Source organism: Furipterus horrens, unplaced genomic scaffold, assembly GCF_987537825.1.
Source record: "Furipterus horrens unplaced genomic scaffold, mFurHor1.1.pri manual_scaffold_1, whole genome shotgun sequence".
Taxonomy (NCBI): Eukaryota; Metazoa; Chordata; class Mammalia; order Chiroptera; family Furipteridae; genus Furipterus; species Furipterus horrens.
Genome location: NW_028327171.1, coordinates 105,627,278 through 105,649,668, shown reverse-complemented (window position 1 = coordinate 105,649,668; position 22,391 = coordinate 105,627,278). Strand labels below are relative to the sequence as shown.

Sequence of the window (22,391 nt, the reverse complement as noted above, 5' to 3'; positions counted from 1 at the left end):
ATATTCATGGGGAAACTTAAGAAAAAGTCATCTTATGCAGTTTAACAGCTTGAGTTTATCATGGACATGTACACCACTAAAAGATGTATAAATTTAACCGAATTTGCCACTTCAGAAGAACTTCAATTAAATTTTCATACTGAGTTAAATTGTAATTAAAATGATGTCATTAAAATATATCACCTAGAAGAAATTTAGGGTGCTAAGATACTTCACATGTTGAACAAGCTTAAAAACCTCAAAGATATGAAAAAGACTTAAAAATAATTCACATCAATATATATCAATGACTGGTATATCAGATATAGAATTCCTTGGATTATATTTATTTTTTCTAGATTGACTTTATTAAAATATATCACACATGTAAAATAGAACAAAAATCAGCAACCAGATTAAGAAACAGAGAACATTACCAGACCCTGAAAGACTCCATCCAATTACCTTCAACCCCAAGAGATTTATCTTAATAGTAATTGGTAAGAAATGGAAGCATATACCATGTTCATGGATGGGAAGAATCAACATCATTAAAATGTCCATACTACCCAAAGCAATTTATAGATTCAATGCAATCCCTATTAAAATGCCAATGACATTTTTCACAGACCTAGAACAAATACTTGAAAAATTTATGTAGAACCAAAAAAGAGCCCAAATAGCCACAGCAATTTTGAGGAAGAAGAACAAAGCAGGAGGAATCACAATACCTGATATCAAACTATACTACAAGGCCACGGTAATGAAAACAGTCTGGTACTGGCATAAGAACAGACATATAGATCAATGGAGCAGAATAGAGAGCCCAGAAATAAACCCAGATCTATATGGTCAATGAATATTTGACAAAGGGGGAAGGAACATCAAATGGAGTGAGAAGAATCTCTTCAACAAATGGTGTTGGGAGAACTGGACAGGAACATGCAAAAAAATAAAACTAGACAACCAACTTACACCATACACCAGAATAAACTCAAGATGGATCAAAGACATAAATGTAAGCTGTGGCACCATAAAAGTCCTAGAGCAGAACATAGGCAGGAAAATTTCAGATGTCTCATGTAGCAACATTTTTACTGATATATCTCCTAAGGCAAGGGAAATAAAGGAAAGAATAAACAAATGGGACTACATCAAACTAAAGAGTTTCTGCTCAGCATAAGAAAACATCAGGAAGATGAAAAGGGAACCAACTATATGGGAAAATATATTTGCCAATGATACCTCACACAAGGGATTGATCTCCAAAATATATAAAGAACTTATACAACTCAACACCAAGAAGACAGACAACCCCATTAAAAAAGGGGCAAAGGACCTGAACAAACACTTCTCCAAAGAGGACATACAGAGGGTCCATAGACATATAAAAGAATGCTCAACTTCATCAGCCATCAGAGAGATGCAAATAAAAACCACAATGAGATACCACCTCACACCAGCCAGAATGGCCATCATCAAGGAATCAACAAACAACTTGCGCTGGAGAGGATGCGGAGAAATGGGAACCCTGGTGCGCTGCTGATGGGAATGCAGACTGGTGCAGCCACTATGGAAAACAGTTTGGAGTTTCCTCAAAAAACTAAAAATGGAACTGCCTTTTGAACCAGGAATTCCATTGTTAGGATTATATCCCCAAAATGCTGAAACACCAATTCAAAAGAACCTATGCACCCCTATGTTCACAGCAGCACTATTTCCAATAGCCAAGTGCTGGAAACAACCTAAGTGCCCATCTGTAGATGAGTGGATCAAAAAACTGTGGTACATTTACACAATGGAGTACTATGTAGCAGAAAGAAAGAAGGAACTTCTACCATTTGCAACAACATGGATGGAACTAGAGAGAATTATGCTTAGCGAAATAAGCCAGGCAACATAAGAAAAACACCTTATGCTATCACGTATTACAGGAGACTAAGGAACAACACAAACAAATGAGCAAAATTGAACCAGAGGTATGTAAACAAGGAATAAATTAACAGTAACAAGGGGGGAGGCACGAGGGAGAGAAGGGGGTAAGAAGGGGAAGGGTCTAGTCAAAGAACATGTATAAATGACCTACGAACATGGACAGCTGGGTGGGGATTGACTATGGGAGAAGGGGGGGCAGGGTGCAGGGAAGCAAGAGGGGGAAAAAAAGTGGGACAACTGTAATGGAAAAACAAACAAAAAAATTTTTAGTGGGGGAAAAATGAAAATATAAAGAATGGAAATGCAAGTTCAGTGAATATTAGAAGGACAAGGATTTTACTTCACATTATAATTTTCTCCCTATCTGATCCCTCCAGAGTTTGGCATTTTAAATAAGTAATGACATAAGGTTCTTTGCATAAAACTAATAAGACCAGTTGTTAATAGAGGCTTTTTTGACCAAGACTTTGACTGGAATGTCATGCCTAAAGGAGATATGCTTGGGCCCTGGTTGTTACCAAAAAGCCCTGAGGAACTGGAATTGACTTTCGAAGGTAATAAAAGCCCACGAGACAAAAGGCCTGGTACCTTGGTTGGTTGTGCAGTCCACAGGAATCTTTCCAGGGAAGGAATGAAGGTTGTTTTCCTGAAAGATGGCTAGAAGGGACCTTAAGGCACAATGGAAAACCAGAAGGACTGAGAAAAGACAGGTGTTTACAGGCAAGGCTCAATGCCAGGTATGTGGCTCAGCTTCTGTGCTCTGAAGGGCAGACTGGGGTTCCTTGTGTAAGTTCCAGCAAAGCAGAACTAAAGATTATAAGTGATCATTTTCTGCTCTTGTTGTGTTTATGCAAATGAAGAGGATAAATTAAAACTGGACTTAATGCAGTCCCTTTAATGACAAGGAGGGTAATCTTAGGGAGAAAAATCATTATTCAAGGAAAATCACAATGATCAGTGGTAGACTATAAAGTAGTGCAGCTAACTGTTTTTAAAGTTTCTTTTCATTTAAAATATGTTTTCATTTGAAAGTTAAACTATGTCTGTGGTATCATCAAAGATGTTTAATTTACAGGCAAGAAGAATGTCAAATGCCTTGCAACTGGATGTCTTTCGAATAAGACAGTCTTACAGATTAGAGACTGGTTTGTGGGTTATGTTGCATAAATTAACATGTGTGTTCTGTTTTCATAGGGCATGAGCCTATGACCTCATTACCTGAGTGATTGTCTGTACCTACAGGCCTCACTTAATCCTACCTGCATCGCTGCCTCCTAGGACTCAATGGTTTGGCTGAACTAAATGGTTGGCTTGGTGAAGTATGGGGTGGTCTGTGGGTTCCACTTTAAAACTGATTTCTCTTTTCTATCCTAATGGCTTGGACAGAAAGAGCCCAGAGGTCTGAGAGAGAGGAAACTTAAAATATTTCCCTCAGCCCAAACTCAGTATAATGGGCAAAAGGGTTTTGGACATGTGAGATGTGCCTGGCACACCTTCCTCCAATGAAGCCCCTTTTTTCCCTAATGTGGGACATTGAAAAATTAACACCTGCCTTTTGTCATCTTTTAACCCTGTTGCCAAATCTGTTGCCCCCGGAATACAACAAGGATGCCAGCCTGTTAAACCAAGCACGCCGTTGTCCAGGGACAGCCAACTGAGCTGGAGTCTGCATGATCCTTCCCCATGGGGGAAGGCCACCCTCCCCTCCACACCCCCACTCTTATTAGGAATTTCTGGACCCAAGGGTAGGTAGGATGACGACCATGTCCAGCTTGAAGCAACTAGAGGAGCTCGAGACCTTTGCCCCCTATCCTTTATAAGATTATAAAGGGTCTTAAGACTGAGAGGGAGGGATTGTTATTTTTTATTGTTAAAATAATTATTTATTTTAAAAAGGAGAAGAAGAAGAATATATGAAAGGGTGAAGCGGGAGAGCTTGTATGTACGACCCACTGGCATGGACTTGGCGAGGGGAATTGCTGGGGGAGGTGGGGTGCTGGGCAGAGGGGAGCAAAGGGGAAAAAATTGGAACTATTGTAACAATATAATCAATAAAATATACTTAAAAAAAAAAGTAATTGGTAAGCACCAGAGGCAAAAAGTCTAAATCCAAAGTAATAAATATTTATTAATGAATATTAGGGAGGTATAATGAGCACGCTTGGGAAAGGAGAATCTACTAAGTGCTCAACAAATCATCATTCTGCCAATAAACAAAGGCTGGCCCTGCTTCACAAAGACAACTATAATACCTAACATTTAAGTAATACTTACTATGTTCCAAGTATCTTGCTTAATACTTCATATTTAATTTTCGTAACAACTCTACAAAAAAAATTAAATCCATTCCTCTACTCCTTAAACACCAGTTTAAGTATTCCGTATAATATGGTTCATTCTTCAAAAGTTAATAAATGCAATGACAGTCCCTTCAAATCTTGATATATATTTCTAGACTTTAAGAAAAAGTTTTAAAAAATAATATAAGCAGCCCTGGTTGGTGTGGCTCAGTGGACAGAACACCCGACTACAAACAAAGGTTCGCCGGTTCGATTCCCAGTCAGGGCACATGCCTGGGTTGCAGGCCGGGTCCCCAGCTGGAGGCGTGCGAAAGGCAACCACACATTGCTGTTTCTCTCCTTCTCTTTCTCCCTCCCTTCTTCTCTCTCTAAAAATAAATTCAAAAAAAATCTTAAAAAAAAAATCTATATATAAGCAATAGAGAACATCAGGTCAAGATGGTAGTGTAGGCAGACATAGCTCATCTCTTCACACAACCACATCAAAATTACAACTAAAATATAGAACAACCATCACTCAGAACTTACAGAAATCAAGTTGAATGGAAGTCTGACAACTATGGAATTGAAGAAACCACATCCATCCAGACTGGTAGGAGGGGTGCAGACATGGAACAGGCTGGTTCCTCACCCATGGTGGTGGATAAAAATTTGGGAGGGATATCTCAGGAGCAAGAAGTGGCAGCCCCACACCAAGTCCCTCAGCCCAGGGTTCTACTGCCAGGACGATAAGTCCCCACAAATTCTGGTTGCAAAAACCAGCAGGGATTGAGTCAGTGGAAGAAACTACAGGAACCCCAAGCAGTTCATCTTAAAGAACCTACACACAGCTCACCTACTCAGACTCACTCCCTCTGAGCTCCAGCACTGAGGTAGCAACTTGAAAGGCACCAGTGGCATAAAGGTAGGAACTGAAGTATCTGGCATCAAGATGAGCAGAGGCCATTGTCCCTTTGCTAAACCCTCTGCCCACAGAGCTATAGAGCCAGCAAGCTGGTGCCATATCTGAGATTCCATCATCCTGGCTAACACTGTTTGACTCCACTTTGGAGATTCCCAGAGACTCTGCCCATCCCAACTTATGGTCCACCCAAGTTGTTTTTCCATATGAATGGTTGTTCTTGGCTCATGATGCACAACTTCCTAAATCCTCTCAAACAAGAAACAACTGGCCTCAGTGAGCCTCAGGCCTGGCACTAGCAGCAGCTAACCTAGATTCACAGCTTGGCTTCGCCTGGGAATATCCAAGCCCAGCACAAGTAGTAGCCATCTCAGGTAGTTTTATAGCTCAGGCAGGGTGGCCCCCAGAAAAACATAGGTTGGGATTGATCTCGGCCTTCATCACCTGGGAAACTGCAGGGCCAGAACTCCCAGTAGACAGCTACAGACCACATCAGAGTACCACCACCCTGACCCTGCACAGCTGATCCTTCATGGAGGGCGGAGTTTGGTGATCAGTGGTCACAGCCAATCTTTGCAGCTGACTGGCCTGGGTAAATCCCTCCCACTGATCTGCCAACAGCAACCAAGGCTGAACTACAAGAAGAGGGTAGACTCAGCACACACGAAGGGCATACCTCGAGTACTCAGCTTGGGTGATAGGGGAGGCTGTGCCACTGGACCCTCCAATGTCTACATTAGTCCATACTACCAAGACAGGAAGCCAAAGCATCTCAACCTAATACATAGAAACAAACACAGGGAGGCTACTAAAACAAGAAGATAAACAAACATGGCCCAAATGAAAGAATAGGTCAAAACTGCAGAAAAAGAGCAATGGGGGAAAAATTGGGACAACTGTAATAGAACAACAATAAGAAATGGAATAAACAAAAAAAGAATTGCCCTCAAAATCTTACCAACAAAGAAAGACTATCGTTTCTTTAGGGTAGACATTGCCATATTTCTTTTGGACTTTTCAGTAGCATGCTTTTGTGCTCATTAGAAGGCACCCATTACTTAATATTTGACAATAAAGAATTCTCTATAATATGTAAAACATTAGAAATTACATCCTAGAGTAAAACCATGACCCTCTGAACTCCCATATTTTTCTGACAGTGATACAAAGGACAATACTGAGGAGGTATGACTGTCATTAGACTACAGCTAAATAATGCTTTGAAGTCAGACAGGTAACCCAAGGCAGTGAAGCAGCAGACCAGCAGGAACTATAGTGACCTAGAGAATGAATAAGTCCAATCTCAAGAGACAACTAAAGGGGAGAGCAACAGGAGAAAAATGGGACAACTGTAATAGAACAACAATAAAAAAGAAATTTAAGAGAGAGAGAGAGAGAGAGAGAAAGAGACAACCAAAACTTGGCTCCAACCAACTGCTGCCAAAAAGAATACAAGCTAGGTATTACCAGGTTATCTTCTGATTTTTAAAAGATACACTGATAATCCAGATTTCTGTATCAAAGATCTTGATATTTGGGTATTTACAACTCACTCATGTTAGTTGTAAATAGTTAACTGTGTGGGTCAAATGAAGCATCTCTGCCCTGGCTGGTATGGCTCAGTTGGTTATAGTGCTGCCCAGTAACTGAAAGGTTGCAGGTTTGACACCCAGTCAGGGCACATACCTAGGTTGCAGGCTGGGTTGCTAGTCCGGGGGTATACAAGAATCAACCAAGTGATGCTTCTCTCTCTAAAAGCAATGAAAAACTGTCCTCTGGTGAGGAATAAAAAAAGTATCTCTAATGTAAAATTCTGCCAATAGGCTGTTAAGCAAAATCTATTTTAGTGTTTAAGAACTGATTATTTTTCTTTATAAGTTATTTTTTATTTTTACAACATCTATTTGAATTGAATATTCCTACCCATATTTTGCCAATGGGGCACTCCTTGGTAATAAAACCAGTAAAAGATCAAGTCAAGAACTCAAGCCACATACTCTATCCACTCATATAGCCTCTTTGCCTTATATGTACAATCCCTAACTTTTGTGTTTGTGTATGTGTTGGGAGGCGGTGTTAGGAGATGAGTGATAGTCATAAATCCCTGTGGGCATCTGATGAAAATTATAGACCAGCTACAGATCCTCTCCACAAAAAATGCATAAACATACTTAACAAATCCAGTATAATTTCAAGGGAGTTACAAGACCTCGAAGCCTATCCATAAATACCTATAGTATCTGAGATAACTAAAAAGACAGAAATGCACTCAAAATATCTGTAGATTTACTTAATGATAAGCATGAACTTATAATCAATAAGTCTATCAAAACTATTCTGAACCTATTTGCATTTCTAATTATTCTACTATTAGAATTAATAAGTTTCACCTTTTATTATTTTTTATTTAAGTAATATTGTCTTTCATTTAACTTCAAACAAGTTATTTAAAAGGTATATAACTTTTGAGTTTCAAGGGGTTAAGTACAGTTCAGAATTTTAGAATCTGTTGAATAATCTCAAGTACATGTTTCCAAATGTCAAATATATTCTCTAGTAAGTTGTCGATTACAGACTAAATAATTTATTTCTTTCAGTTCTCCTTGCTTTGGAAACTTCACCATCAATTTTACTGCATTTATTCTCTCTGGATTTCCTTTATCCATGTTATTTTCTTCAGATTTACAATACAATTACTTATATTACTTAAAGAATAGAAAAACATTTCCTACTTTGTATTTAAAACTTTTCTGTCAGTGTTGATCACTTTTATGACTATTTTAGCTGTAACATCATGTAACATCAATATCTTCACAAAAGAATCCACAATTACTGTAATAAACTTACTTCCTGTAATTTGACCTAATTCAACTAACTTCAAAATCCACATCCTTTCCAATATACCAGAAAACATTAAGTATAAATATAATTTTAATCCTATTTTTCATTACTGTACTTTCTAATATTTTCTCACACAGAAGCTTAAGGACCACTTCATTGGGAGGGCCTCTGCTGGACATCTCAGAAACTCTCCATGTAGTCAATGCCCATGAGCTCATCATTTCACGACAACAAAAAGTGGTATCATTTACAAACTTAGAAATTTCAATGTTTATTCCCTTATTTGGATATATATTGTAAAACTAGTACTAGCCCAAATCCAGAATTTATTCTGGTGAGACATGTTACTCAAATTATTCTACCCAGTGTAGCATCTGTTACTAAGTACTTAGCTTATCATTTTTAGAACATCCCATGTCTGCCCTACCACATGCCAGACTATCTTTTTGACAGTTTTACTGCCAAGTCCTGATGTTTTTGAAGTCTAAGTAAATTACATTCACTGGCACTCCTCACACACATAAATACAACCCTTCAAGAATAATGGTGACTACTATTTATTCTCTAACATGCACCAAACACTGTGCTAGGTTATTTATGCTATCTTATTTAATCTTTAAAATCTCTGAAATTTAGATATTATTATTACCATTTTACATATTAAAAAACTGAGACGGAGAGCTTAGAGAATGTTTCCAGTTATATTTGTGATAGAGGTTAGAATTCATATACAGGTTACAAAGCCTCAGCATATTGGACAGGCATAATTACCCCTTTACATAAAGACAGAATGTTACTTTCTACCAGACTACATTAACTTGAATGTTCGTTACAAATTAGGTTTAGCCTCTCTGTATGAAAGTTAGCTCTCCACAGTGGCTGCACCAAACTGCATTATGGAGATACCTGAAAAAAATTAAAAATGGAACTGCTTTTGACCCAGCAATCCCCTTTCTGGGGATATACCTGAAGGAACCCAAAACACTAATTCAAAAGAATATAACACTCCAATGTTCATTGCAGCATTATTTACAATAGCTATGATGTGGAAGCAGCCCCAGTGTCTAGATGAATGAATAAAACAACTATGGGACATTTACACAATGGAATACTATTAGGCTATAAAAGAGAAGAAAATTTTACCCTCTGCGACAGTATGGATGGACCTGGAGAAAATTATACTATGTGAAAGAAACCAGTCAGAGAAAGACAAAAACCATATGATTTCACTTATATGTGGAATCTAATGAACAACCGAACAAGGAAAATAGACTCATAGAGAGCAGGATGACAGCTAAGGGGTAGGGGGTAGAGGGATTGAGCAAAAAGGAAAAAGGACTCAGGAACATGGACAACAGCATAGTGACTGCAGGGGGAAGGGTTGTATAAGGGGACTAAACGGTAATGGAAAAATATTATAAAAATCAGATTTCTTATTCTAAAGTTTCCCTTCTTCACTATGAGTCTTTAAGAGTGAGACTCATATGGAAAATGAATCTGTCCTGAAGAATAATGACTGGTTTCATTTAAATAAATCTAGAAAGATTCTGCTTGCTTCAACAATAGAATAAAACTAAGGGCTGAAAACCTTTTTAATGTCTTCCAAAGAACTAAGAGTGTACTCATACAAATGGGTTTATTATGGTTGTTAAGTTTATTTTCATTCTTGTAGATGGATCAGCTGATTCTCAGACTCCTAAGACAAAATTTCAGCATTCTGCGAACCTTTGTAAATAAAAGGCTCTGAAGCACCTGCAAAGTGCTTTTCTAAAGCTATTTTTATTCCCTTAATTTGGAGTTCACACCCTTAAGAAGATCATCTATACTCAAGATATATGAAAATATATTCTTGAGCAAATTTTTATATCTTAAATTTTGTAATTTGAAAAATTAGGACTACTGCATACCTGAGAAAAAAAGAGGAAAGGAGGTAAAACTATTTGTGAGTGAGGTGTGGAGAAATCAGATAAGAACTACAACATACTTTGTAAAATGGAACTGAAGGCAAGAAACTCTACAGCCAGCACTAACTGTCTCACTGTGGGGAGCTTAGAATGACAGAATATGGGGAGGAAGAAGGAGGAGGTGGAGGGGAGGAGGGGAGGAGGGGAGGAGGGGAGGAGGGGGGGGGAGGGGAGAGGGACGGGGAGGAGGAGGAAAAAGAAAGGGGCATTGGTTAAGAGCCGCTGTTCACAACTATATCTCCCATTTATTCTAATTGGATATTAATTTCACTTAATAAAACCCTTTATAAAATGTAAATATATCCGTGGAAAGTTCGAAACCTGTTGGTTCTTCATATCTTTACTGTGAGTTACTATAATTAGATTGTCTAAAACTGAAGTAAATTTGGGGGGCATGTAAGTTTTAATTGGAGGCTTTGATTGAAGCATGAAACAACTCAAGAGTGAAAACCTTAAAGATCTCTGGACGTCTAAAAACAGAATGACTGAGAAAGGTGGAATGATGAGACACTATAGACAATAAGGAAGTGTAGAACTTGAAAAAGGAAGTGAAAAAATACCTACTTTACAATTTTAGCACAGAAAAATAAGAGGTTATGATTCAATGATCTCAGTTTCCTTTCTGCTCTGAAATTCTATGGGGACTATTATGCAAAGAATGAATGTTTTATATACCAACTCATAATATGTTATATTTTCCTTCCTGGAATCTACATAACCATCCAACTACTAAAGCAAAAGAGCACCCTTTTCAACCTCAACAACGTAAAAAAGTATAATTTATCCAAACTAGTTCCAGAGGACAACCAAATGGGAATCAAAAGGAGAAATCATAGGAAAGTAAATATCTCTCCAATAAAGAAATTAATAACACACCGTCCAACAATTTGATAACCGAATGAAACCAGGAATCCAAAAGAGATGATTATTCAGAATCTCTCCCCAGGAACACACTAAATAAGAACCCTAATTTGCCAAAAAGAAAAAGTGTAAAAAGGAGAGAATATTTCCCCATCAGTTTCAAGGCGTTCCCTTCCCTCTAAGTTCGGTCCTTTGCTCCCTTCCATTTGTGACATTACCGTTTTCCTTTCCACCTTTACATCATCCACGTTTGTTTCCACAGTCACTCCGGCAGACCTTCTCCAGTTTCCCTGTTAGTTGGTTTCACTTAAATCCCTCTGCCCAGGGTTTTACCCACACCTACTGGACTACGACTCCTTCCACCTACACCCATAGGACTTCAGGCAGGGCAGTGGATCGCTGGACACCCCATTCACCAGCAGAATAAGGGAGTCTGTGGGAACACAACTTGGAGACTTTTGTGCCTCCAAGTCCCCAATACCCAGAGATCCCCCCTTTTTCCTGGGGTCGTCCTCACTCACAGCGCACAGTGTGAAAGGCGCAGCGCGGCTGCTTCTCAAAACTCTCGCCTAACTTGAGAATCCGCTCGCGACGGTCGATGTGCCAGGGCCCACTCATCACTCTCCTTCTTTACCGACTTAGTCCTAAGCACAAGCGATCCCCACCTTCTGCCACTCCAGGCAGAATGAGCTGCTCTCTTAACCATCGGCGCAGCCACGCCCCCCCAGGCTCCGCCCCTCGTCTAACGCGAGCGCCGCTTGGGCGACTATCGCGTGATGATTGGCTGCTTGGGCCAAAGGCGCCCCGCCCCGTGGCTCGAGGATTCTGGTCCCGCCTCTAAGCCCTTTCCCGCGTTGAAACGCACGCCGCTCCGGGAACGCCGCGCCACTGCGATACGCAGTTGGAGTTGGGTCCTTCGGTGGAAGAACGCGAAGCGAGATGAGGTAACTGGCCTGAAGTGGGCTGGGGGAGAAGGCCCCGAGATACCAGAGGTTGGGACCCCAGACCTCTGGGTCAAGTAACCCCAATGTAGGAGCTCTTAACGGGAGAATGGGCCTGCTCCACAGCCTTTCCGTGGAGATTAGTGTGGAAACTGAGGCCAGGGAAGGGGCGGACTCGGGGCACGAGGCCTGTTGTTTGGCCCAAGGCCTGACTGATAGCGCCAAAGTTGGGTTTAAAACAGATGTAAAGGAGCCCGCGGCCTCAGAGCCTCGGTCCTTGGACTTGACTGGAAGGCGGCGCAGTTACCTACGCAATCGTTTTCTAACCCGTCCCAGGGGAAGTTCCCCGTGCTATTAGGACCCATAGGGGCAGGGCACGGGGAGGGAGGGGGCAAAATACTCGGAGTTCGGTGCTGCGGATGTCTAGGATCGGTTGCAACCGGATTGCACTGGGTTGTCTTCACAGTGATCGGTGGAGGCAGTAATCACACCGCGGAGGAGACCAGATTCCCAAAGGATCGCGGCTGGAGCTTGTGCTCTGGTAACAGGGTAATAACACTTATAATGGAAAAAAAATTTTTTTTTCTGTCAAAAACTACATGAATTTAATAATGATAAAGATGAGAGAAGTATCCCCCGAAAAGTTAATTATGTAATAAAACTCTACTCTCTTACTAATAATACTTTAACCAAACTTGTCAATTTATTGTTCAAGGTAGGTAGATGGATGTGTCTCCCACAATCTATATCTGTCTGTTTAAATTATGCTCTTTTAAGGTGTACTAGAACTGTTTTGTGTGATAGTTAAGTCAAACCCAGAATCTTTAGGTTTGAACTTCATACTTTACAGTGTGAGACTTTGTGCAAACCGAAGTTAAGTATGCTCATTGTTAAAATTGGGAAAATAATTTTAGAGTTATTGATTGAGTTAACACGGTGAAAGCATTTAAAATTCATATAATAAAAACTCTCCAAATCGTTATTGAGGCTTAACTCAACTGTAATACAACATTTTAGGGCCATCCTTGGTGACTGCCTTCTCTTCTAAATCTTGAATTATTCTAGGAAGTAGGAATTGCTCTCTTGTTTATTTCATAGATAAGAAAACTAGTTCAGGGAAGCCCAGTCCTCTTGACTCTGTGGTGTGTATTCTTCTGCATCATCTATTTGGCACTTTACATTTTATATAATTTTTTGTTTTACATATATGTATTTATGTGTGTGTATGTACATTTTTCCTTCCCAGTCAGAACATTAGCAGGGAATCTGTCCTATATAAAATCTTTGTGACCCTTGCATCTAATATAGTGTTCCCTGCATTTGGGTGATGATGATCATGTTTCAGTGATGTATTGTTATGTTAGCCAGATGGCAAGAACAGTCGTTTTAAGGCTATTTTACCTAGAAAGGCTTCCAACCAGAAACCTAAGGTTTCCATTTTTTAACAAGGAGAAAAGCAGAGAGTCAAGAAATTGAGTTTTTGGAATGCCCAAAGTGCATATATTTATTTGTTCTTTCCACATATATTTGTTTAAGTACCTACCATATGCCAGGTTCTAGTCTAGCTTTGAGAATATAGTAGTGAACCAGAGAGGAAGGCAGCTATGAAGGGTCGTTTGAGTTCTGCCCTCATGAGGCTTACCTTCTAGTGTGAATTTTCTCCAAATATATTAAAATGAATCATGTACTAGCCTAGGAATGAACAAATGGATTAATGAACTAAATATAGTCCACAAATATGCCAAAGTAGAATTTTAGGTTGCTTCTGTTATATCTGTTCATGACTAATTACCTCAGGAATTTATGACAGCTATGTGCATTTCCTCACTTTTTCACCAACTGATAACCTTATCTAACTTTAAAAAATTCAGTTAGATTCCTATTTCCCACTGGAAAAATTAGGAGAATGTATATTTAGCTCTTATGGTAAGGAGGACCTTTCTAAGCATGACACCAATGGCAGAAGCCATAGAGGAAAAGATTGTTATACTTGACTACATAAAAATTGTAAACTTATGTTAGATCCAACTTCAAAAAAAAATTATCTTACAGAGTATTAGCATGAATGTATAAAGACATGTACATTGGTATTCATTGCAGTAGTGCTTATAATATCATACACTCTGAATGACTTCCAGTAGAGGGGATGTTTGAACATACAGTAGTCTGCCCCTTATCCATGGGGGGACATATTTCAAGACCCACATTGGATGTCTATAACCACAGATAGTAGTGAACCTTATATATGCTATATTTTTCCTGTGCATACATACTTATAATAAAGTTTATAAATTAGGAACAGGAAGAGATTAACAACAATGACTAATAAAATAATTATAACTAAATTCATAAAAGTTATGTGAATGTGGTCTCTCAAAATATCTTATGATGTAATCACCTTTTTACTTAAAGGAAGCACTTTACAGCTTCTCTTCAACATATCCAAACTGGCCAGCATCACTACTCTTGTGCTTTGGGGCCGCTATTTAGTAAAATAAGGTTTACTTCAATATAAGCACTGCAGAACCAGGATAGGCGATATCATCGCTGAAAAGGCTACTAAGTGACTAATGGGTGGGAAGTGTGTGGAGACACTGACAAAGGGATGTGACAAAGGGATGATTCACATCCAGGGCAGAAGGGAGCGGGGTGATGTGATATTTCATCATGCTACTCGGAATGGTGTGCAACCTACAAATTGTGAGTTGTTTATTTCTGGAATTTTCTATGTAATATTTGGGCCTTTGTTGGCTATGGGTAACTGCAGAAAGTGAAACTGGAAAAAGGGGGAACTGCTGTATTTTGATTCACTCTTACAGAGGAAACAGCATAATCCCGCCATTGGAAAGGATGAGATAAGTATATCCGCATTCTTGGAAAGTTGCATGCCTGCTATGTGCTGGAAATTGTATGGGATTTTCTTAAAAATATTTCCTGGAAAAAAAATTTTTTTTAAATGACTCATTTTATCTAATAAGGGATTATTTGGGGGTGCCTGTATTACAGCCAGCTCTTCAATATAAAGGATGGACAGTTATAGAGAATAGTGGTTAAAAAAGTGAGATAGAAGTAAGTAATTTGGGGCATGCTTTGTATTTTTTACTGTTTTACATGGGAGGGAATAGTATAAACACTGTAATTAAAACCAGGGACTTTGGAGTCAGTCTGATATAATTAGAATACATGCTGGTGGAAACATGACAAGATTCTTAAGTTCTTCAAGCTTTATTTTTCTGATCTGTAAAATGGAGATGATTACAGCTCTACTTTATAGTCTTGTTGTGAGGATTAAATAAGGTATGCATATAAATGCACTTAGCACAGTGCTTAGTTCGTAGTAAACAATATATGTTCGCTTCTGTTATTTATAAGTGAAGACTCTTCCTGTAGAGTCACATAGGAAAGACATTCTTAATTCCTCTTGTAGTGAATTGTGACAACATATTGAAGTGTTGTCTATCAGGGAAGCTCTCTGGAGACTCAGTGACCAGAGTCTTTTCTGGAGGATGGTCATGTAGGCATTCTCTGCTAGCATGTACCAGAATTCCAAACGTCAGGAAGGAAAGTGAGCATTCAGCATAAATCATTGTGTAGGCAGAGTGAGCCATTCTTATTAGGGAATGGTAGAAACCTCCTGAAATCCAAATTTCCAGAGCCTGCCTTATAAGGAGACCTTTGAAGAAATAGCAGTCTCAGGCCTATGTTAGCTCTTTTATGCATATATGATTTTTCTTTTATAAAAGAAAATTAATTTCTATCCTGGGATTGTTGTGCAAATTAGAAAGTGTAAACGTGAAGCCCCAGGCACAGTTCCTGATTGTTAGTGAGTACACAATAAACAATAGTCCTGTAGCTGTTAGAGTGAAGTATAGGGGTCTCTAGCTCTTTTAGAGGTACAGATACACCAGTTAGAAAAGCCCATTTTCTATAAGGGAGAGGTGGAAAAAAACAAAAACAGAAACTACCTTTCATTTCTCAAAACAAGCAAAGTTATGTTTTCATTTATATTTAAATTATATTTCAAACATTTAGGGAGTAAATATTTGAGGGTGTTATATTTGACCTTTATTTTCCTGATTCTATTAAAATAAAGGTGATATGAGAAATGAAGCCAACAGGTACAGACCCAAGGATCTTATCTCTAGCTTCTGAAGTTGTAAAAAGTCCTGAGCAGAATGTTCCTGTTATACTGTTGAAGTTAAAAGGTAAGAAAATCTTTTTGTGGTTGGCTAGCACTGGTTAAGTAATAGAACAGTTCCATTGTGGGTACAGTTTTAGCATTTGTTTCTAGTTAAGAGAAATCTTAACATTGTGATAAAGCAGTGATATTTTTTTCTTTTTAATGTATTTTTAGTTATTCAACCTATAAAAATACAGATAGTCCTTGGATTTATTAAGTAAAAGTAAGTATATCTTATTTTCTTTTGCCTTAGAAATAATAAACAACACACCTTTAGGAAGCTCAGAGTTGAAGAAAGTCAAGCAAGACATATATTGTTATGACCTCATTCAATATTGCCTCTTGGTGCTCAGTCAAGATTGTTCTCGAATCCAGGGCGGTTGGGCTACAATTTCCCAGCTTACACAGATATTAAGGTAAAATGAAGCATTAAGTCAGCTTGTATATTGGTAGATTTTTATTTTCAACATTTGCTTCTTTTATATTCATCTGCCTAACAAGCATTGACGACCTCCTGTGGTAGATTATGGTTGCACTTTTCCTTCATACTGTGTTGTTGTTCATAACTATATATTTGTGAATATTTCACCATCTAAAATTTTTCTTCGTAAGCTCTGTGAAGATGGTGATCATACCTTTTGATCACCATTGAATTTCATGTGCCATTAGATTCTTTATTAACTAAGGAATATAGGAAGAAATGAAGATATTAAGGCACTGGCACTAAACTGGAGAAACTTAACAATAAAGATGGTATCACAGTCATGTTAATTTATCATATAAGACAGAATGAAACAGGTGCTGAAACGAAAGGCATAAGCCAAAAAGTATAGAAAAACAGATACAGAAACTATTCATTTCACTTTGCAAGTGATTTAGCTATCTCAACTATATATTTCATTAGGTAATCCAAATCCTGTCAATAAAATGCATGAGCAGCATTTACTAATCTACTGCCATGCTAGAAATTAAGAGAAAAGAGATAAAAATCATTTTATTTTTTAAAGGAGTCAATAATATAAACCAGGTGTTGTCAGTGTCTAAGCCACTTCCTAATTAACCAAGTGTCCTTTACTAAATGATCTTAGCTTTTGGAACTGGTTACTCCTGATTTGTTACTAGATGAAGCCAGATTCAAGGTATACTGTTAGAAAAAACACTTAAGGCACATAATATTCTTTTTTATACTTTGATTTTCAAGATTATTTTCTTAAGTATATAAAGCCTTATGTCTTTATTTTGATTAGATATGTAAGCTCATGAAAGTATTGATTTGGGCTCTCTTGAGTGGAATCCAATGTTTGTAAATATACCAAAAACATAATTTAATTCTCAGTCAAAATAGGTACACTTAAATAATTAACTTTAGAAACCAAACAGAAAAGAGAAACATACATATGAGCATTAGTCCATTACCTTGACAAAAACAAAACATGGTACGATGAGCATTAGCATATTCATAATATAGTCACTGTTGCTCATCCATGGCTGCACATTTTGTGGAAAAGCCTCAGATAGTGGTACTACTCATTACAGTAGATACAGAGAATTTTCCCGGGATTCCTCTTCTGATGTAAGGAATATGCAGTCCGTTATTTTGCAGATTTTAGGAAAGTAGATATATTAGAAAGTAGGATTGGTATAAAATTAAGTGTGTTTGATTTTCTAATCTGTCCTTTGCAGACTAATCTCACCTGGATTTTTTTCAGATATTTGATGTCTAAAATGTATCATTTAACACAAATGAACTGTATGAATTAGATTCTTAAGGTATCCTATTGTTTTTAGAGCATGTGTAGAAAACTTGTCTCATTTCTCTTTATTGTGAGTCAAATGTATTTTGTTTGCTGAGGGGTTGACAAATAGGTTTTTAGGACCAATGAGTTTTGGCTCTTAAGTACAGGCAAAGCCTGCATGACTGTTACTTTTTTAGAAAGTTATTACATAATTTTCCAGCAAAAATTCTTTTTTGGCTTAATAACCAAAGGAAGATACTAAAAATTCTCATCAAGGCGCAGTGTCTGTAGAAGCTTTAGCATTCAGCTGAAATTTATAATGAACACATCCTGAGTTACAAACTTTTCTTATTTTAGCCATTGCTGTGTGGGCTTAGAGCCAGGAGAAGATGCAGAGGAATTTTACAGTGAATTACTTCCATCAGCTGCAGAAAATTTTCTGATTTTGGGGAGACAATTGCAAACATGTTTCATCAATGCAGCTAAGGTATATGTATTTATTTAGTGTTTTGTATATTGTAGTCAAAACAGTTTAATTCTTGAGAAAAAGTTCTACGTTATTTTTCAGATGTGTGATATTTGGCTGAAAGTACAATTAAAGTACTCAATTCAAACATTTTTAAGGTTACAACTAAAAAAAATTATATGTTTAAAATTTTTTTAAGTGCTGGCAGAAGCATAATATATGATTTTTTGAAGCATACTATATGACTTTTTGAAGCGTCTGCCTTACTACTCAACTTTGAGCAGCACCTGTAGACATTTATACCATTTTCCTAAAACATACCTTCTACTTAAACTTTTAAGTTGAATTTATTGGAGTTACATTGGTTAATAAAATTTAACACGTTCTAGTTGTACAGTTCTATAACACATCATTTTTATATTGTTCTGTGTATTCACCACACAAAGTCAAGTCTCCTTCCATCATTAATTATCCCTTTACTCTCTTCTACCTTCCCCCACCTTCTTCCCTCTGTTGTCTGTGTCCCTTCTACTTAAATTAACAGTAGAGGAAAGTGTTGTTCTCTAGGTCCAAGGCTTTTCTCAATAACTCCAATGATGAAGCAGAATAAAAGTGAACTACTTATTTGATTTTTCAAGTCTCTAGTCAATATGTCAGCACTAACACAGGACCATTTCAATCCAACAAGTATATGTATACTCTTTTTTTTTTTTTTCCCTGACCCATGGAATTAGCAATTTAGAATTAATTTCAATTAAGTTAGAAATATATTGCTTAATTTTCAGATATTTAAGGATTTTCTTGATGTTTTATTATTTGTTTCTTATTTAATTCTATTATGGTCAGATAACATACACTATCAATTAAATCCTTTGAAATGTTTTCATACTTATTTTATGCCCCTCTATATGTATTTATCTTGGCAAATATTCCATTACAAGCAGTTTTTGCTTTGCACAGTGCTTCTTAACCAAAACGCATACGTATCAAAGCTATGCATGGAAAAAAATACAATAAATCTTTCTTTTTTAATTAAAAAAGAAAACCTATCATAGGAAGCAAAATAAAGGTTTTGATATGCATGTTTCATTTAGCATGGTGTCATGTACTTGAACGTGAATTCTGCAGTTTGTGTAGTGTTTCATGAATGTTAATTAGATCAGTTTGGTTATAGAATGTATAAGAAATTATAGGTATATAAGGCTGAAATTCCTTTATGTTGCAAGTGTTCATGGCTGGCTATAAGTACATTTGGGACTACTGCTACGTTAAAGATTGAGCAGATTCACAACCTTTGTGAGTTATGAAGAGGAATAACTAAGTCACCATAGGATGTTAAGTTTTATTTGAGATGCTTTTAGAGTGTAAGGAATAGATACAATCTTGCATTTGAAAACTCCCAGGCTAGTAAAATGGACAAGATCTTTAGATATTTCTTGTAGAAAACCTAAAAACATATGTATTATTAATTTAAAAAAAAAGAAAAAGTTATATGTGTGAAATTGAATGAGACATTGAACAATATGGACAACATAGTGGTGTGAGCATAAGACTCACTGTTGGCATAGAATTTAACTTAGTGGGAGAATATATGCTTTTTATGTGATAGGTCACAAATTCCACTCGCATTTTTGAGGGATGCTAGCACTAAATCAATATTTGCTTATTTTCTAGATTTAATTTCTTTCAGGTCAATTGAAGTGGCACGAACTGTAGAAATTTTGCTGGACTTACTTCTTTTTCTGGCTGTGCCACAGACTCTGCTCTGATCTCTTGATTTCACTGTATTTCAGTTTCTGCTTTGTAAAATGATTTCTATCTCATAAATAGTCAAGCTCATTATGGAAGCTTTATGTCTTCTTCATAGCATTTCAGTATTCACCCTTTAAGGGCAATAATAATTATAGTCTTTTCATTTATATAGTCTTTTAACACTTTATGATTTCATATTTTTATTATGGTTTTTGTATAGAGACAAAAAATCCTAAATACCTGTTAGCTAAAGGCCTTACAGATGTTAATTAAAAGCACACAAACCTACAAAATACTAGAGTTCAAATTGAAAACAATGTGATGGATGATGTTTTGCTACAACTAAATTGCTGATGTTGTATTTAATAAACCTAGTATTGCATGTTTTATGCTAAAAAAATAAAGCCTAATGTGTTGACATACCTAGCTTTTCAGTGCACTCTATCACATTTGTAGATTTCAGAATAATTGTCTTGAGTGGTCTTATTTTAATGGTGAGAAAAGGATGATGTGTCTAAAGCTTATTTTAATAGTAATGTATTAGTTTTATTTTTAAATAAATACATGATAATATATGAGAAAAAATTGTTCAGTACATATTTCAAAGGGAGTGAGTAGCTATATCAGCTATAGAAAAAGAGGGCCACTTGACTATAGGGTAGAATTAAAAAGGGGGATAAAAAAGACATAATAAGAAAACTATTAGTCCTATCTACCTAGGTGTTTCCCCGTTGGATTTCTTTTTTTTTTCATTAGCTAGCATATAGGTAATAGATCACATGGCAGGACATACACAGGACTTTCTGGCCTAAAATAATACATAATATATATTATGTACATAAGAATGTATTATATAAGGATATATAATATATATGATATATAAGAATAGTAAAATACCTGTGAGAGAATTTTGAACTGTTTTAAGGGTAAATTGTGTTAACCAGTCTCAGAAGCCATAAATTTACAGGTAACATTATCTAATGGTTTTTAAGGAAAGTGGGAAATCTAGGAGCCCAGCACTATCTTTTGAGATTGACAACAGTGAGGTATACCTGCTGTGTGTTTTGGTGAAACTGGCAATGGCAGTTTATTAGATTAAAGAAATTGTTGATCTAATGTGACATTTCTTTTATATTTAAGTCAGCATATGTCTTGTTAAGCACTTATCTAACCCTGTGTTAGAACTATAGGAAGAAAATACTTTCATTATTATGAAGAAGAATCATAGCAATCATAACGTTTTTGATGTTGTCATTATTATTTTAGCACTACAGTACAAACATTCAGGACATGAAAAAGATGAGTGGGCTTTATACAACTTTCTCTAAAGCTACATAAATGACAGAATTATATGTGCATGGTATATTTAAAAAGCACCACAGCTGATTCCCATGCATAGCTAGTTCAGTTTTTATACTCTCATTATCTCTTTTGACCTGGGTAACAGCTATTTCTAGTAAGTAGAATAGGTATTACTAGCCTGTAAGTACAAGTTTTATAAATTAAAAATGTAAAGGCTTCAAGATTACATACCTTGTAAATAGTTATTAGATCCAGAAACCAGGGCCTCTAATTCCTCAGAGAGAAGTTGTACGTGCTCTCTTTTTAAAATAAGCAATTACAGAAAAGTCAATTGGTATTTTTTTGTGTGTACTAAGGGTGAAGAAAAAGAGGAGTTACTACACTTTTTCCAAATTGTGACTGATTCTCTCTTCTGGCTAGTAGGAGGCCATGTTCAACTTATTCAAAATGGTAAGACAAAAAATATTTAATGTAACTGATAGTCATTATAAAGTCATCTGCTAACAGTTTGATCTTTTTTTCTAAAAATGCATAACTCATTAACTATACACATAACCATAGTTAAATGAACCCATGTTGAAACAACCCCACATATAAGAAAATAAGAGCCCTTTTGGACATTCCAGCTTTAAATAGCAAACATTGACAATGTGAATATTATATGAAGGGGAAGATTGCTAAAATATAACTTTCTCCTTAGCTTTTTGCTATTTAGCAAATCCAAGATAAGAATTTTAATAATTTAGTCTAGGGAGGAAATTTATTTTTTAAATTATTTGTTTGCTTGTTTTTTATTGTTTATTTTATTTTTAGAGAGAGGGGAAAGGAGAAAGAGAGGGAGAGAAACATCACTGTGTGGTTGCCTCTCACTTGCGCCCCCAACTGGGGACCTGACGTGCAACCTAGTCATGTGCCCTGACTGGGAATCGAACCAGCGAGACTTGGTTCTCAGGCCGATGCTCAATCCACTGAGCCACACCAGCTAGGGTTGGAAATTTTTTTAAGTGTCAAGATTACAGTTCTATTTTAGACTTAGTGTGAGGAAAATCCCTATTTACAGAGTGGATATAATTTAACTCATGGACTATTTATGTAAGAGTAAGCTTTTATGTAATGACACTTTATTTGGAAGTTATGGGATATTTCTACACTTACATTGATAAGTGTATGTTAGTATTTTGTTTTCTTAAGACTGAAAAAGTAATCCTTAATGATAATTATGACAGCATTTCT

The 22,391-nt window shown here is 36.8% G+C and overlaps 2 protein-coding genes across 3 annotated transcripts in view; one reads left to right on the top strand and one right to left on the bottom strand.

Moving 5' to 3' along the window:
- EAF2 (ELL associated factor 2) overlaps window positions 1–11,465 on the bottom strand; it is a 63,361-nt gene extending 51,896 nt beyond the window's left edge. Inside the window, exon 1 of the mRNA XM_090277284.1 lies at window positions 11,303–11,465. Within this exon, the coding sequence (XP_090133410.1) occupies window positions 11,303–11,399 (97 nt within the window). The 5' untranslated portion in view covers window positions 11,400–11,465. The remainder of the gene's footprint in view (window positions 1–11,302) is intronic.
- A 172-nt stretch (window positions 11,466–11,637) lies between these two features.
- IQCB1 (IQ motif containing B1) overlaps window positions 11,638–22,391 on the top strand; it is a 45,673-nt gene continuing 34,919 nt past the window's right edge. Inside the window, exons 1-6 of one of the 2 annotated variants that reach the window (XM_090277194.1) lie at window positions 11,638–11,725; window positions 12,189–12,271; window positions 15,816–15,927; window positions 16,156–16,318; window positions 17,996–18,125; window positions 21,515–21,608. In XM_090277194.1, the coding sequence (XP_090133320.1) occupies window positions 15,828–15,927; window positions 16,156–16,318; window positions 17,996–18,125; window positions 21,515–21,608 (487 nt within the window). In that variant the 5' untranslated portion in view covers window positions 11,638–11,725; window positions 12,189–12,271; window positions 15,816–15,827. The remainder of the gene's footprint in view (window positions 11,726–12,188; window positions 12,272–15,815; window positions 15,928–16,155; window positions 16,319–17,995; window positions 18,126–21,514; window positions 21,609–22,391) is intronic. The other variant, XM_090277203.1, reaches the window with a different exon arrangement.